At 40.8% G+C, this 15,502-nt stretch overlaps 1 protein-coding gene across 43 annotated transcripts in view; it reads left to right on the top strand.

Annotated features, from left to right (window-relative positions):
* The window catches only part of NRCAM (neuronal cell adhesion molecule), a 319,153-nt gene extending 305,896 nt beyond the window's left edge, over positions 1-13,257 (top strand). For 22 of the 43 annotated variants that reach the window (XM_021063526.1, XM_021063524.1, XM_021063556.1 and 19 more), the window contains 2 exons: positions 10,231-10,242; positions 10,787-13,257. In XM_021063526.1, the coding sequence (XP_020919185.1) occupies positions 10,231-10,242; positions 10,787-11,024 (250 nt within the window). In that variant the 3' untranslated portion in view covers positions 11,025-13,257. Of the gene's footprint in view, positions 1-10,185; positions 10,243-10,535; positions 10,765-10,786 lie in introns of those variants that run through there. The other 21 variants (XM_021063566.1, XM_021063563.1, XM_021063559.1 and 18 more) reach the window with 4 other exon arrangements.

Genomic DNA, 15,502 nt, shown 5'->3' with positions numbered 1-15,502 from the left:
CACACTCCATCTCCCTAGAATGGAAGTCAGCCAGAAAGGCATTCTGCCTGGCATTTCCTATCTTCCTCAAATATTAGTTTAGAAACACTTCCATGTCTAAATGTTTACACATCCCTCACAGTGAAAACAATCTCACTTTTCACTGTAAAATAAATGTCCTTATGAGTGATAGGCTCGGAGATGGAATATCTTCCATTCTGTCCTATCTTCCAGAGACCCTTGCTGTAGTGAATCAACATAGAAAAGCTGGTGTGTTACCATAAGAGTTTAAACAACAATAAAGACTCTACAAACCTGCATTGTAAAGCAAACGATCCTTGTGATTCTCTAAGCAGAGCCTTTGTAAAATTGATGTGACTCTTTTTCAGCTTGTTTTTCCAAAACAGATACCTCTCCCCCCTGCTATGAGTCATAAAATGATGACTAGGCTATTTTAGAAGCTATTAAGTTATTAGGAAATATCACTGCCCTGGAGGCAGTATATTCATTCACAGGGTTTTGCTAAAACATTCTTGGCTTGGCTCTGTCACTAAGGACAGTGTTAATGTAGGCTATGTGCTAAATAGTTTAAAAAAAAAAAAACTGTGAACAAAAATATTCTTGCCTATGGGTTATAGGTCTTTTAAAGAGAGATACGTGGTTGTTTTAGATATTTTAAAAATAGAAACAAAAGATATATTTTTTAATTTAAAAGATTGGGATTTTGCTCTTCCAAAAGAATACATCTATTCATCAAATGCCTTTACATCTTGTTCTTTCTGAAAGCCTTCTGATTATATAAAATACAATCCTTTAAATATGCACTGAGACAGTGAGGCTTTTTTGCCAGAAGAAAAGGCTACAAGGTGAAATAAAATATTTCACTCTTGTGATTTCCGGATGACATTAATAGCTAAGACACCTGTGTTAATTTTTACATGTCTCTGGAGCTCATTTTTGGTACTTCTATGTCAACATCATGAGAGGCAAAATAATGCCAAGGGTTAGAAATATGAGAAGTGATTGAGAAAAAATTATATATATATATATATATATATATATTTTACAAAATTGGATTCCCACTAGTATCTGTGCAGATATAAATGTTTTGCCTATGTGTCTGGACACCTCGGCTTTCATATTCTAATCTCCTTCTCAGAAAAAAATGACTGTGATTTCTAAAACTTTTCAGAATTCTGTATCTTACAACATAGAAAAATGTCTAGGGAGGGTTGACTTGGTGTCAGATGCTGACCGTGGAACTGAAAGGGCGTGTAAACCTCATTCAGCACCTGCACCGGTCTATCTACAAGGTTTCATAACGTATGAAAGCAGCCTGCAGATGGCCGCAGCCTAGGGTTGCCCTGCCTTAACCTGGATGAGTTGAAATCTCTGCTGATTTAATTCACTCTTCTACATTTACATTTCTCCTGTAAAGCAGGGGAGCCAGTAATTATAAAATAACTTTATTTTTCGCGTGGCCGTGACTAGAATTCTGCAATGGATAGGTGTACCAGTCCCTTGTGGATTGTGATGAAGCTAAATCTTTAATATAGCCTGAAGAAATGATGTATTTGCATGAATTGAAGACAAACCACTGCCCTTCATACTTTCTTCACAGGGTGATGGATTTCTGTTATGCATGGTCATGTGTAGATGCATCTGGCAATGTACCACTCATTTCCTGGGTCTCAAATGTCAGCTTGCTCTTATAGTGATGGGAAACCATGATCTAATGAAATAGGACTTTCTCAGAGTAACTCTGCTGCCTACTCCATGAACACTTGATTGAAATCAAGGTGGAATGTGCACTCATTTGGAATCAAGTGATTTAGTTGCACTGTGAATTCAGACATGACCCTGATTCCTTTTGATATGGCATTTAATCTAAATCTCAGTTTTTATCCATAAAATGACACGATTGTTCAAGTATTAGATGATCTCTGAAGGTTTCTAGTTGTATGATTACAACCTGTCGGCCAACGACTTTTAATGTGATTTGGGGTTTCAGAGCAGTACATAGCAAGTGTTTGGTTACTGGCCTCATTATCATTGAATTCATTGGATCATATTTCTTTGTCTTGGTGTTAATTCACCTGTGACATATTTGCAGAGCATTTCCAAATGGCTGTCTTTATCTTATGCCTTGAGTTTCCTGGAAGAGAAGGGTTTTCCTTGAACTTGTTGAGTACAAACCCATTGATTCATGTGTGAAGCAAGAAAATGCTTGTCACATCTGTAATTCCATTCATCTGGGAGTTGCCAAAGGAAATAAGTTTCTTCATGATGAGTATCTTAAACCTGACACACAACTCAGTGGGGTTTTTTTCCCCACTGAAGGTGAAAGTTCATAAGGACAACCCCACAAGTGAAATCACTTCCCAAAACACCCAACCACCCAAGAAGATGTGGCATCATCCTGTGACTTCCTGACACGACCTCAGAATTTTTTCCCTTTAGTTTCTTCCCTACTGAAAACAAAACAAAACAAAAACCTAAAAGACTTTTGCTTTCATAGATGTCACAGCGAATGAAAATGGCTCCAAATGTTTCTTACGGAATTTTTTTAACATTAAATTGTCATTCTCCTCCCTAAATCACAAAGGGTCCCTTCTCGGCTTTGCACCTTCTGGAAATATTGAGCTTTGTATTATTTATTGATTCTTATCCTTTTTTCATTCTGAAAATCAGTTAGTATGCTGATCACACACACACACACACACACAAAATTAGGGCTATTGCCTAAATGTAAATGAATTTTGTTTATGATTTGCTCATTCTCCAGCTTGCGGATAAAATCGTTTTTTCATGGTTGGCTCTGAGCCAGAGGGTGTTTCATAGTGCAAAGAGGAATGGAACTTTGATGGCCAAATTTGATGGTTTTTTTCATACGCTGTAACCTTACACCCTCACTCCAACACCCACCCCGAAGCAGTTACCCTCTGGTAGAAGCCTGCAGCTTTCTTTGTTTCTTTAATTATACAGACAGTAGCATATGCATTCTTACTAGCATATAGAAAAATCAGGGAAACAATGCCACCAGCCGTGTAAGTCTTCTTTTGTTCTTTAGATCCATTCCTTTAAAAACCAGAATGAATCAAGGGCAGATGCCATAAGACTGTGTACTTGAACTCATAAGCATACATGGAGGCTCTTGGCATGGGAATCTTGTCGCTCGTGTGAACATGACCCTGTTGCATGCGTGCTACCCCGTGCTTAGAAGACTCAAATGATGTGAGGATGTATTTATTCTGCTCAGAGACATAAACTGATATATAAGCAGTATTAATATGGACAGACTTTTAGAGGGAGTGTTGAAGTCATGAACATCAGTGAAACTGCAGCATGGTTTGGCCATGCTTGGGTGGTGACCACAAGAAAATCAGACCCAGTGACCCTATGTATCCATTGTTGCTGCATTTCATTCAGCAGACATTTGGTGCATACCTTCTGTGTGCACAATCCTGAATGACGTGCTACTGAAACAAAGTAAACACCCTAAAATTCATTCTTGGGGTAAGAGAAAGGAAAGAATATGTTCCGATGCTTTGTCTGACCTTATATAGTTGATTAAGAAGAAATGGAAAATGTTGAATTTTGAACAATTTCCAAAATGCCCACTGCCCCTTTTATCGTTGTTTTATAATGAATTCATTCAACCAGTATGTATTGAGTGCCAACTGTGGGCAAGGCTGGGGGGGATAGTAAAACTGATAGAATGTTACCTCACTAGTTCATAGGCTGGTGAGGGATGCAGGGAAGTAAAAAAAACAATCTGAGCAAAGTGCAGAAGAGTACTATGAGAGGGAAGGGATACAGCTGAGGTGCCAAGAAAGCAGGGGCAGGAGGCCAAAGCCAAGTACCAGGCCGGCCGTGAAGGAGGTGGTACAAGAAATCTTCCCAGAAGAAGTAATGTAGGAGCTGAGTTTTGAAAGCTCCTTTCCACTGCACAGCCTAGATCCATGAATACAGATGATCGTGGCTATAAGTATAAAAATGTATTTCGTAGCTCTGTCTACTGTTTTATGACTTATTTTGGTATTTGTTCAGTCTTTGCCGTTCTAGGCTAAGAATTAACATTTGACCCCTCCTGTCCTTAAAAGTTCTCATAAAATTATATATGAATTTTTAAAAATTTTTTTCAAGTGCCACTGATTTACAATGTTGTGTTAATTTCTACGGTACAGCAGAGTGACTCAGTTATACACATGTACATTCTTTTTCGTATTCTTTCCCATGATGGTTTATGGATTTTTTTGGTAATTTTTATTTTTTTCATTATAGCTGGTTTACAGTGTTCTGTCAATTTTCTACTGTACAGCATTACCCAGTTACACATACATGTATAGATTCTTTTTTCTTACCTTATCATGCTCCCTCATAAGTGACTAGACATAGTTCCCACTGCTACACAGCAGGATCTCATTGCTTATCCATTTCAAAGGCAAATAGTGGTTGCCAAGGGGGAGGGAGAGGGAGAGGGAGTGGGATGGATTGGGAACTTGGGGTTTATTGATATTGAAGATAGTTCTCTGTGCCCTACAGTAGGACCTTGTTGTTTATCCATCCTATATATAATAGTTTGCATCTGTTAATCCCAAATTTCCAATCCTTCCCTCCTCCATCCACCGCCCACCTTGGCAAGCACAAGTCTGTTCTCCATGTTTGTGAGTCTGTTTTTGTTTCATAGATGTGTTGATTTGTGTTGTAGTTTAGATTCCAGATATAAGTGATATCATATGGTATTTGTCTTGCTCTGACTTACTTCACTTAGTACAGTAATCTCTAGATCTATCCATGCTGCTGCAAAAGACATTATTTCATTCTTTTTAATGGCTGAGTTAATATTCCACTGTGTGTGTGTGTGTGTGTGTGTGTGTGTGTGTGTGTGTGTGTGTATACCACATTGTCTTTATTCATTCTCGATGAATTTTTTTAAGCTTTAAATACTATGTAGCTAAATAAGGACATGACTTTTCAGTCACCTTCTGTAACTCCTCAATCTCCTTCATTTGGAAAACTACTCTTTCATACTTAAATGGCAAAGTGCAATGTCAAAAACAGTCGATGCGTTCATTATATAATTGATCTCTGGGTTGAAAAGAGGCAAGTCCTCGTACAGAGCTTCAATGCAGATTTGTAACCACTCATCACAACTGGAAAGTTCTAAGTGTGTGTCTGTGTTACACAAGGTATTTCTTAGGAAAAAATCTCTCGAGAGTGGGGATCTGGAGTGGAGGGAAGAGGTATGATGGCAGGTAAGAGTGCCACTTATGTTTGTTGGGCACAGATCCCATGTCCAGCACTGTGCTGGTGCCTCTTATAATTTTTCCCCATGTAACCAGATTCTGATGCCCAAAGTAGGACATGTATCACACAACTTTAATTTTTTTTTTTTTTAATGGCCGCACCTGCAGCATATGGAAGTTCCCAGGCCAGGGGTCAAAGCAGAACTGCAGCTGCAGCCTTCATCACAGCCACAGCAATGCTGTATCCAAGCCGCATCTGCGACCTATGTCATGGCCTGTGGCAGTGCCAGATTTTTAACCCCCTGAGTGAGGCCAGGGATCAACCCTGCATCATCACAGACACTATGTTGGGCTCTTAACCCACTGAGCCACAATGGGAACTCCCCACAGTACTTTTTTTTAAGGTCTTAAAAAGATCTTCAACTATCTTTCAACAGTTTTTCTTGGAAAGACTGTGCTTGTGGGCAGAGCCCTCCCTCTTCCTTGTCTTCTTTTAAGCACAACTCATGTTGTTGCAGATTCCTATCCATTATGGCCATTAAGCCGGAAAGGATGTTTCCAGGGATCCCCTTCTTGGCTGGCCATTATTCATAGTTGACATGATTGTGTGTAAAAATCCAAATGACTCTGTGAAAATATTAGAATTCATAAGAGAGTTTAGTAATGTTGCCTGGCAAAGAATTAACATGAAGTCAATTATATTTCTATGTACCAGCATAGAGTTGGAAAATGGGATTTCAAAAATGATTCCAGGAGTTCCCGTCATGCCTCAGTGGTTAACGAATCCAACTAGGAACCATGAGGTTGTGGGTTTGATCCCTGGCCTTGCTCAGTGGGTTAATGATCCGGCGTTGCCGTGAGCTGTGGTGTAGGTTGCAGACGTGGCTCAGATCCCGTGTTGCTGTGGCTGTGGTGTAGGCCGGCGGCTACAGCTCCGACTAGACCCCTAGCCTTGGAACCTCCATATGCCACGGGAGCGGCCCTAGAAATGGCAAAAGACAAAAAATAAAAATAAAAATAAATAAAAAATAAGAGATAAATCAAAATGATTCCAGTTTTGATAGCATGAAAATATAATGTTAGAATAAAGACAACAAAAAGATCTCCCTGGAATTCCCTGGTGGCTCCATGGGTTAAGAATCCAGCATTGTCACTGCTATGGCACAGGTTTGATCCCTGGCCCAACTTCTGCATGCCATGGACATAGCCAAAACCAAAACCAAACCAAACAAACAAAAAATAATATAAAGGAGGGTAACAGTTTACCATGAGTCATCCTGTCCATAATTATGATATAATAGCTCTCCATTTATTTACCTCTTATTTAAAAGTTCTGAATGTAAGTTTCATTTTCTTTGTTGGGTTTGTTCTTATATACTTCATGTTTTTATGGTATCATAAGTGGAATTACCTCTAAAATTTCCTTTTCCAATTGTTTTCCAGTACTTAAATAAAATTTACTTTTATTCTAATAATGGTATTAAGCAATATTACTAAATTCTCTGTTTAGTGTTTGCCTATAGGTTCTTTTGGATTTTTTACACACATAATCATAGCATTTATGAATAATGACAGTTCCTTTTTAAGATGCATGCCTTCTATGTCTTTTTCTTATCTCATTGTGCTTCCAATGCAGTTTCGATTAGAGATGACAACAGCGGGCATCCCTGCTGTTATGTCTGATGTCCAAGAGAACACCTTCAACTTTCACCATCAAGGATGACATTAACTCAGAGTTTCTTAAAAACACACTGAAGTTAACAAAGATACTCCTTGTGTATTAAAGTTTTATTGTGAGCGTGTGTTGAATTTTACCACATACTTTTTTCTCAGTCTGCTGAGATGATCATAAAATATTTTTCTTCTCTTCTGCTGAACTGGTGAATTATATGAATTGGTGTTTTAATGCTAAAACAAGCTTGCATTCCTGGAATAAACCCAACCTGGTCATGATATATTATCTTTTTAGCAGGCTGCTGCATTCTATCTGCTCAAGATTTCTTTGGGATTTTCTCATCTGTGTGCGTGAATGAGATTGGCCTGTAATTTTACTTTTCCCTAAGCGTTCTTGTTGGTGTTAGATGTCAGTGTTATACAAGACTCATAAAATGGTTAAAGGAGTGGTCCTCTGACGTGTCAAACTTTAGCATGTCCCAAACTGAACTACTAATCTTCCAGCCCAAACATGCTGTGCTCCAAAGGAAGGGCAATTTCATCCTTCCTGCTACTCACACTGAAAATGTTGGTGTTGTCTTTTTCTTTGTTATTCTGTATCCAATCCATCGGAAAATCCTGTTGATGCTGCCTTCCAAATATGTCCATAAAGACCACTTGGTACCACCCCAGTGTCCCAGTCTGGTCCAAGTCACAGCTCTCTCACTCCTGGATTATTGCAGTCATCCCCTGATCCCCTAGCTTTTACTTTTTCTGTAAAAGAGCCCAATAATAATTTTAGACTTTACAAGCCACAGCACCTCTCTGCTGAAACTCTGTAATTCTATTGTAGTGCAGAAGCAGCCACCGACAGTGCATAATAAATGGGAATGACCCATTTTTGTTGTAGTTTACCACCTCTGCCCTCTAGGGTAGGCTATTCCTTTTTTTTTTCCCCTCTCTCTCTTTTCTGGCCCCCCCACAGCATATGGAGTTCCCAGGCCAGGGATCAGATCTGAGCTGCTGTTGTGATCTATGCCGCAGCTAAGACAATATTGGATCCTTAAGCCACTGTGCCAAGCAGGAGATCGAACCTGCATCCTGGTGCTGCAGAGACATTGCCGATCCCGTTGCACCACAGCAGGAACTCCTAGGGTAGGCTATTCTTAACACTGATGACAGTAATCCTTTTAATATGAAAATCAAATAATCTCACTCATCCACTGAAAACCTCCCATGGCTTTGCATCTTACTGAGAGTTAAAGAATCCTTACAGTGTCCTACAAGGCCATGATCCTCACGCTTCTGCTTTAATCTCTCTCCTCTCTCCCTCCTCTCTCTCTCTCCTTCTCCCTCTCTCCCTCTCTCTCACTCAGGTCCAGCCTCCCAAGCTCTTTCACCACTCCTAGAACAGGGGCTTTTCCCCATCTCAGAGCATTTGCACTGCTTGTTACTCCTGCCAGAATGGCTCTTCCTCCAGCTATCCACTTGCCTAACTCAACTCTTTTTCTTTTTTAAGTCTTTGATCAGATGTTGCCTTTTAACAAGGCCCCCACTGGACATCCTATTTGAAGATCAACTTTCCGTCCCCTCCCCTGACACCTTCCACCTTCTCTACTCAGCTCTGTATTTTCCATAGCACTAATCCCCTTCTGATATATTCTGTAACTGACTTTTAAAATATGTTGATTATTTATTGTGTGTATTTTTCCCTCCTAGAAGAAGGCTTAATGAAATCAGGGGTTTAATCTTTTGTGTTTGCTGCTGTATCCCCAACAGTTAAAACATTATCTATCTTAGAGGAGGCACTCAATAAACATGTATTAGATATATTGGATGGATGGATCGGTGGATGGATGGATGGATGGATGAAAGAAATTTCATAGACTAGAATTTCCTGTAGTGTACACCTTGGAACACTAGTTCTACAAAGCAGAGTAATACTAGTAGATGGAATTCAGATGACAAAATTCTGGTCATTATTGAACTCTCCAGTGGAATGAAGTATCTCATCTAGTCATAGACAATATTTCACAGGAAGTATTCAAGCACAGCCTAGAAGCTAACAATTAAATTCCAAAGATGTGCAAGTTATTCTTGCAACAGGTTGAGGATTGGGTGCCATGTGCCCTGGAGTGCCCCAAACACAGGTCATCTGAAGATTCTGTGATAGCTCCCCATTGTTTATTAGCAATAGTGAGTCTATCATTTATTCAGTTTGTCATAGGCACTTGTGTATTGCTGAAACAGGTATTTTCAATAGCAAACGTCCATGTCACGTGAAGCTAGTATTATTTTCCAGTCTTGACATTTTCTTCTTGGCAAAATATTGGAGACCCTGGTAGGAATTACTGGCCAAAGAGCCAGAATATTTGTGCACCATAAAGTATTTGTATCTTGGCTAGAAGAAAAGTTACTCTTTAAAAGAAAGGGAGCAATAAAGTCCTTGGATAAATTTCTAGGTAAGAAATTGCAGTTCATATGACCTCTCTTTTACATTAAATCTTTAATTTCTTTTACTAGTTTTGTTTATGCTTCCTATTTTTGCCTTGGATTTTTGTTCTTTGAAAATATACAAAATATGTCATTGCCTTCTTTTTTTTTTTTTTTTTAACCAGATGTAAGCTGTTAAGAAATAGGTCATTGTGCGTGCCTAGTTACATGCTATGTGAGTGTTTGTTCTAAAACAGTCATTACTCTTGGGAGTTCCTGCTATGGTGCCTTGGGTTAAGAATCCAACTGCATAGCTCAGGCCCCTGGGAAGGTGCGGGTTTGATCCCCGGCTCAGCACAGTGGGTTAAAGGATCTGGCATTGCCAGGGGTGTGGCGTAGGTTGCAGCTGCATCTTGGATTCAGTCCCTGGCCCAAGAATTTGCATGACACAGGCGTGGCCATAAAACCATCACAGCAACAACAATAACAACAACAACAAAAAAACTAGTGATTACTCTTCTAATTCCAAATATTATGCCTAGGGGTTCAACAGAGTAATAAGCAAATACACAGAGTCCTACAAATTGTTATTAAATTACACACCTCAGATTTCCATCTGACATGGATGGGCTGCTAACACACTTGGGAGAAGGGAGTGATGGGTAAAGATGAGGGCAGGAAATGTTTGCTTTTGCACTTGAGAATCACTCACCCTCTTCAGAATATATTGACATGCCATTAATCATACAGATGTAGTGCTCTGAAGTTATGTCTGTTTCCAAATTAATACATCTTTACCCATTGACTAAAATGCTTACAGAAAAAAAAATACTATTTACAATCAGTATAAGGATTTTGCTTTTCTTCTTAGGCTATTTTCATTTGTTTCTTCTGCCTCCTTTTAATGGAATTATAGGTCTCTTGAAAGGTAAGGTTCAAGTTTACCAGTCTGCCCTGCATTCAATAACAAAATGATTTGAAATGCAGGATTTTGCTTCTTGCTCAGAAAAACAAAAATCCATATTTCACACTTAACCGAAATCATTCTCCATTCACATTCAAGGAATCAGAGATATTAAACAGTTTAACATACTAACTTCTCTACTTGCCTTAAGTTTTTACCCCCTTTTGAAATTCTGTTAAAACAGTGGTTATTTTCAACTTTTCTCAACTCTCCCTTTTTTAATGCTTGTGCCGATTTGTGAATTGTTTCCAAATCAGGAGCCAGAATCTGTCATTGATATTGCCATGCACCCCCACAAAGCCATCCACCTTCTCAAGACTTGATGATTAAACCATTTCTGCACCTGACTTTCATTCCAACCACATCCCAGCTATTGGAGTTCGCCTGATTATTAGATGTAGCTGGAGACTCCAAATGCTTTCTCAGAATTTGCAGTGCATGACATTTAAGAAGAAAGCATTTTACCTAAATGCCAGTCTTGATGACAGGGTGTGCTCTTTTTTCCCAGTGATGCAGAAGACCACAAGCCTTTAAAAAAAGGCAGTCGAACCCCTTCGGACAGGACTGTGAAAAAAGAAGACAGCGATGATAGCCTGGTTGACTATGGAGAAGGGGTGAATGGCCAGTTCAATGAGGACGGTTCCTTTATTGGCCAGTACAGTGGTAAGAAAGAGAAGGAACCGGCTGAAGGAAATGAGAGCTCAGAGGCACCATCTCCTGTCAACGCCATGAACTCCTTTGTTTAACGTGTGAGCTCTCTGCCAATATCCCACTTCTCTAGGACGTTCCTCTTGAGCCCCTGTTTGTCTGCCTTCTCATCCTGTGAACACAGAGGCAGAAAGTACCTGGTCTGCTGTGTGTTCATAGGATGGGACCAGGTAGAGCGAGACCATCACTCAGTTGGATAATGCGTTAATGTGAACTGCAGTGCCTGGCGCATACTTTTCCATTCCGCAGAAATATTCTTGGTTTTCTGAGATCAGATGAAAATAATACAACGTCAGCAACAGCTCATGTTCTTTTCTCTTCAGGATACAGTGCAAGGGGATGCATGGAAAATGCTACCCCTTTAAAGGACATACCTGGGTGTCTTATGCCAACCTGGATGGATACTTTGTTTATACTCGCCTCGGCTGAACCCCTGAATATGAATTCCGTTTTCATTGTCAAGAGTGTTAATTGTAGAATTCTCTAGAACTTCAATGTCTTTGTGGACATTGTGGTGACATTGGTGACTCTGTCTAGCTGTCGTTAGTCTTTGGGGGAGACTGTTAGGAACAGTATGTACAGTATATACCTGCTAACTGAGTTCATGATGACAGTTGCATTTGCTGATGCTTACTGAGGCTCTGTTACCTGCTCTTTGCTTCTCTCACTCCATAGCCTTCTTAATCCTCCAGGTATGACAGTGGTACAGCGTTCTGCTTTTTTACATCACCTCTCTGCTCAGTGGTTTTGAGGCATAAACAACGCGTATTGCCATGCACTTTTGGCATTTGTGCTGGACTGAGAGAACCCCAAACGAATCACTCCAATTAAATTTCAAAGATAGTTGCAGAAAGCACAGGGCAAGACATGTGCAGTGCCTTCGACGATCTGCATTCCACGACGTACTTCCTTCTGTATCCTTAGGTACAGTCGACTCGGAGTCCTGGTGATTGTCATTGTCGGAAAAAAAGCATTGTTTAAAAAGTAGAGCGAATGAAAACTGCAATGCTGAAAAAAGGAACTGTGAAACTAAAATTAAGAAGACAGTTTATTTTAAGGAGCATTTCTGCCATACATACAAAAACAAAAGCTTTATCACCAATTGGAGCTTGTGATGATTCTATGGTCTTTTATGGTTCCTATTAAAATAAGTCATATTCGGTAAGAAGGATGGCAACTGGGTAGAAAGTTTTAAAAACAAACAAGTTAAAAAAAAAAAACAAGTTATTGCAAAACTAGAAGTAGACAACAGCACACCAACAGGAATATATTTTTCTCTTAAGTCTTTACCTACGTGGCAGCTTTTGAAATTCTCGGCAGCATTAAACAGTGTGTATGCAAATTGCTATGGATGCCTTTCAGGGTCTAAGAAATTGGACAAGTGCTAACGAGGCCAACAGTAAAAGGAATTACATCTGCCATTTGAAAAATAAGCATATGTATTCTACCATATTCACGAATAATATCTATCAAATGGTTTTCTTCCAATTATGAAATTCTACGACAACCTATGGTTGAAGGAATGCTCGGTTTCATTTGCCAATAAATTGGTTTCTCATAACTTGCATCAAGTTTAATTTTAAGTAAAGCTTTTTATATGTAGATATTTTGTTGAATTTGTAAATACACTGAAAGTGTAGATGCGATATGCTTATAGGTGTTACATACAAATAAACATGCCAACAATGTTTATGTTGTACTGTATAAGACTTTAGCTAATTAATACAGTGCAGGGAGTTGGAAAGTGTTGACTTAATTGCCTTTAGGGTTTTTATTTTCCCTTTTTTGCTGTGAAACTGAAAGTGTGAACTATTTTCCATATTGACAACAGGTTTCTAAGAGGAACTCTTCAGAGCTTTGCCTAAGCACAGTTTGAAGGAATCGCAGGTACAGATGGCCCTAAGTAGTTTCCAATCTCCATATTCACTTTTCTTAAATCAACCTTCCTAAATGGAAATCCAAAAAGACACCACAGGCTTGCCTTGGCATCAGAGAGCACAAAGATAAAAGTTCTTGGGGGGAGCAATAAAAGTACAGTTGTTCCTTTTTCCTAAGTAGATGCTAAATTTATCTGTGCACGAAGGGGTCGCTTCTGTAATCGGGCAGCAGAGTTTGTATTAAAAATTAAATGTGGTTTTAAAAGTCCCTCTCTCTTTTCTAACATGTCATGTTCCTGGTGGAGTGTGAGTGTCAAGTAATGGCACATGTAAGGGTACAGGCAGATGTGACTGGATTTCTGTCAGAAAATAACGATTAAATACTCTTAATCGCTTTGTGATTTTTTAACTTCTTCAAACCTAGACTTCTTAAGATTTCAAAATAGCGCAAGTTTTCTTTTTTTCTCTTTTGGCCTCACCTGTGGCATGCAGACCTTCCCGGGCCAGGGATCAAACCCAACGCCACAGTTGTGACCAGAGCTGCTGCAGTGACAGCACCGGGCCCTTAGCTGGCTGTGCTACAGGAGAACTCCAAAATAGCGCATTTTGATGTTTACTTTTAAAAGGCAGAGGAAACTAAACACAGTATGAAAGTTAGCTAGAAAACAGGGGTGCAGCAAACATGATAATGCAGAGTAGTAGGTATGACTAGTCTTTGGAGAAACAGTCTGAGAAATCCGGTGCCGCCTCCTTTCCTGAAGCCTGACCTCCGCATGCCTGTTCCCTGGTGCCAGCTGGCAGCCTCTCTTCTGCCCGCCTGGACCTCCACCTCCCTGGCCATGGCATCTGGACTTCTTAACCTGACCTTGCTGGAAGAGACAGTTTGGGCGTTGACAAGTATCACTCACGGATGTGTCCTCCACCCCTTCTCAGCAGCCTGATTCTCAGCGTGTCTAACACTTGTCTACCTCTGCAAACAGCTAAGATCTGGTTTGTTCCTCTGTTCCTCCACCTGCCTGCCCTTAGTACCCTGGTCCTGACTTTGCATCCATTAAGACCTTCTGGCAAGAGTTTCCCCACCCTAGACAGTTACTCGGATAATAATATGATACGTAAGTCTACTATGAAATGCTAATAGATCATCTGTGGACCTTAGTGTTTCTATCATGGAGAGAATTCACTTCTGAACAGCAAATCAGGACCTCCAGTCCACACCGAAGGCGAGATTGACAATCCACATCCTTGGCGGAGGTTTTCAGTCACAGCTCTGTTAGCATCCAGGGCTGGCCAATTGTAAGCCTGACCACAAAAAGTATTGGTCCGTGGATGCCTCCTTGTTCAGACTCAGATGGTTTCTAATGGCCCAGGTTTATTTTTAATGTGTAATTTCTGGAGAGAGCTTGCGGAGGCAAGAGGAAAGAAATGCAAAGAACGGAGAATTCTCCCCGCAACTAAGCAATCGCTGCCTCTCGTGAAGTTTTTCTGAACATGACCAGCAGAGGGCTCTCGTGCTTTATGCAGTGGAGAAGAAACTGCTGGAAACGGAAGCCTCCGGAGAAGACAGTTTGAACCACCTTTGATAATCAGAAGGTGTGTGATCTGATCGTGCAGACTGTGATTGCCTGCTGTAACCATGGGAAGTGGGGTTGGCGGCTTTCTCTGACCACTGCCAGGGAGTGCATTTGTGTCACCTGAGGCTTGTTCATCTTTCTTTTAGCATTAACCTACCTGTTATCCATTGTGGCGGGGTGGCTCGCAGGGGCAGGAGGGGGAGCGGGCTCCTGGTTCCCCCCCAGACCCCCCTCACTGCTGCCAGCTGGTGGGGGTGAGGCAGAGACGTGTCTCTAAGATGGTCCCCCCTTGCTCCCGAGCAAGTCATTCTGCCACCAGCGGTTTGAAGTTTTGTGACTGGGCAGCACGGGAAGCACAGTTGAAGCACAGACAGCTTTTCTTTTTCACTTTAGAAAAAGCAAGAGAGGGGGAAAAAATACTCCCAGAGGATTTATAGTAAAGAAACAAACAAGCAAATGGTTCCCAGGCCGAGATAGAAGAGAGGAGGGTTTACCTTCCAGCTCAGGCCCTTGACCAGTTGTGTGACTGTAAGTGAACACCCCACCTCCCAGCTCTCCAGGCCTCCGTTTCTTCAACTTTAAAAGACAGAAACCAGATGACTCTTAATATCCCCTTCAACTTAAATCTTGTTGTTCTCAGTAATTCCCCCGATCCCAACATTTATTTTTTGCAGTTTCTATCACAGGCAAGCATTTTGCTGGGTGGGGAGCGTACAGATGAGCCAAACCAGATGTGATTCCTGCTTGCCTGGTGACTGGAGTCTGGTGTGAGAAGACAGACATTAATCAAATAACAACCCGAATGAATGTATAATTCCACTGGAGATAGATGCTGTGATGGGGGGGGGGGGCGGTACACAGGTCCATGAAAGCAAGCAGTGGGGGAGGTGGAGCTGTGCAGAGAGGCTGGAGACTTCCCTGAGGAGCTGGGGGACCGTAGGACCCAGAGGAAGATGGCAGGACAAAGTTGCTGCCCAGCAGAGGCCCCAGTGCCTGGAGCAGATGCCAGATGTCTGGGGCCAGACCTTGATGGGTCTTGAGCACCAAAGGGTAGGTTTTTGTTTTTAT

The sequence above is a fragment of the Sus scrofa genome, chromosome 9, assembly GCF_000003025.6.
Source record: "Sus scrofa isolate TJ Tabasco breed Duroc chromosome 9, Sscrofa11.1, whole genome shotgun sequence".
Classification (NCBI taxonomy): domain Eukaryota; kingdom Metazoa; phylum Chordata; class Mammalia; order Artiodactyla; family Suidae; genus Sus; species Sus scrofa.
The sequence above is the reverse complement of the archived record's forward strand: the minus strand, read 5'-3'. Positions and strand labels throughout refer to the sequence as shown.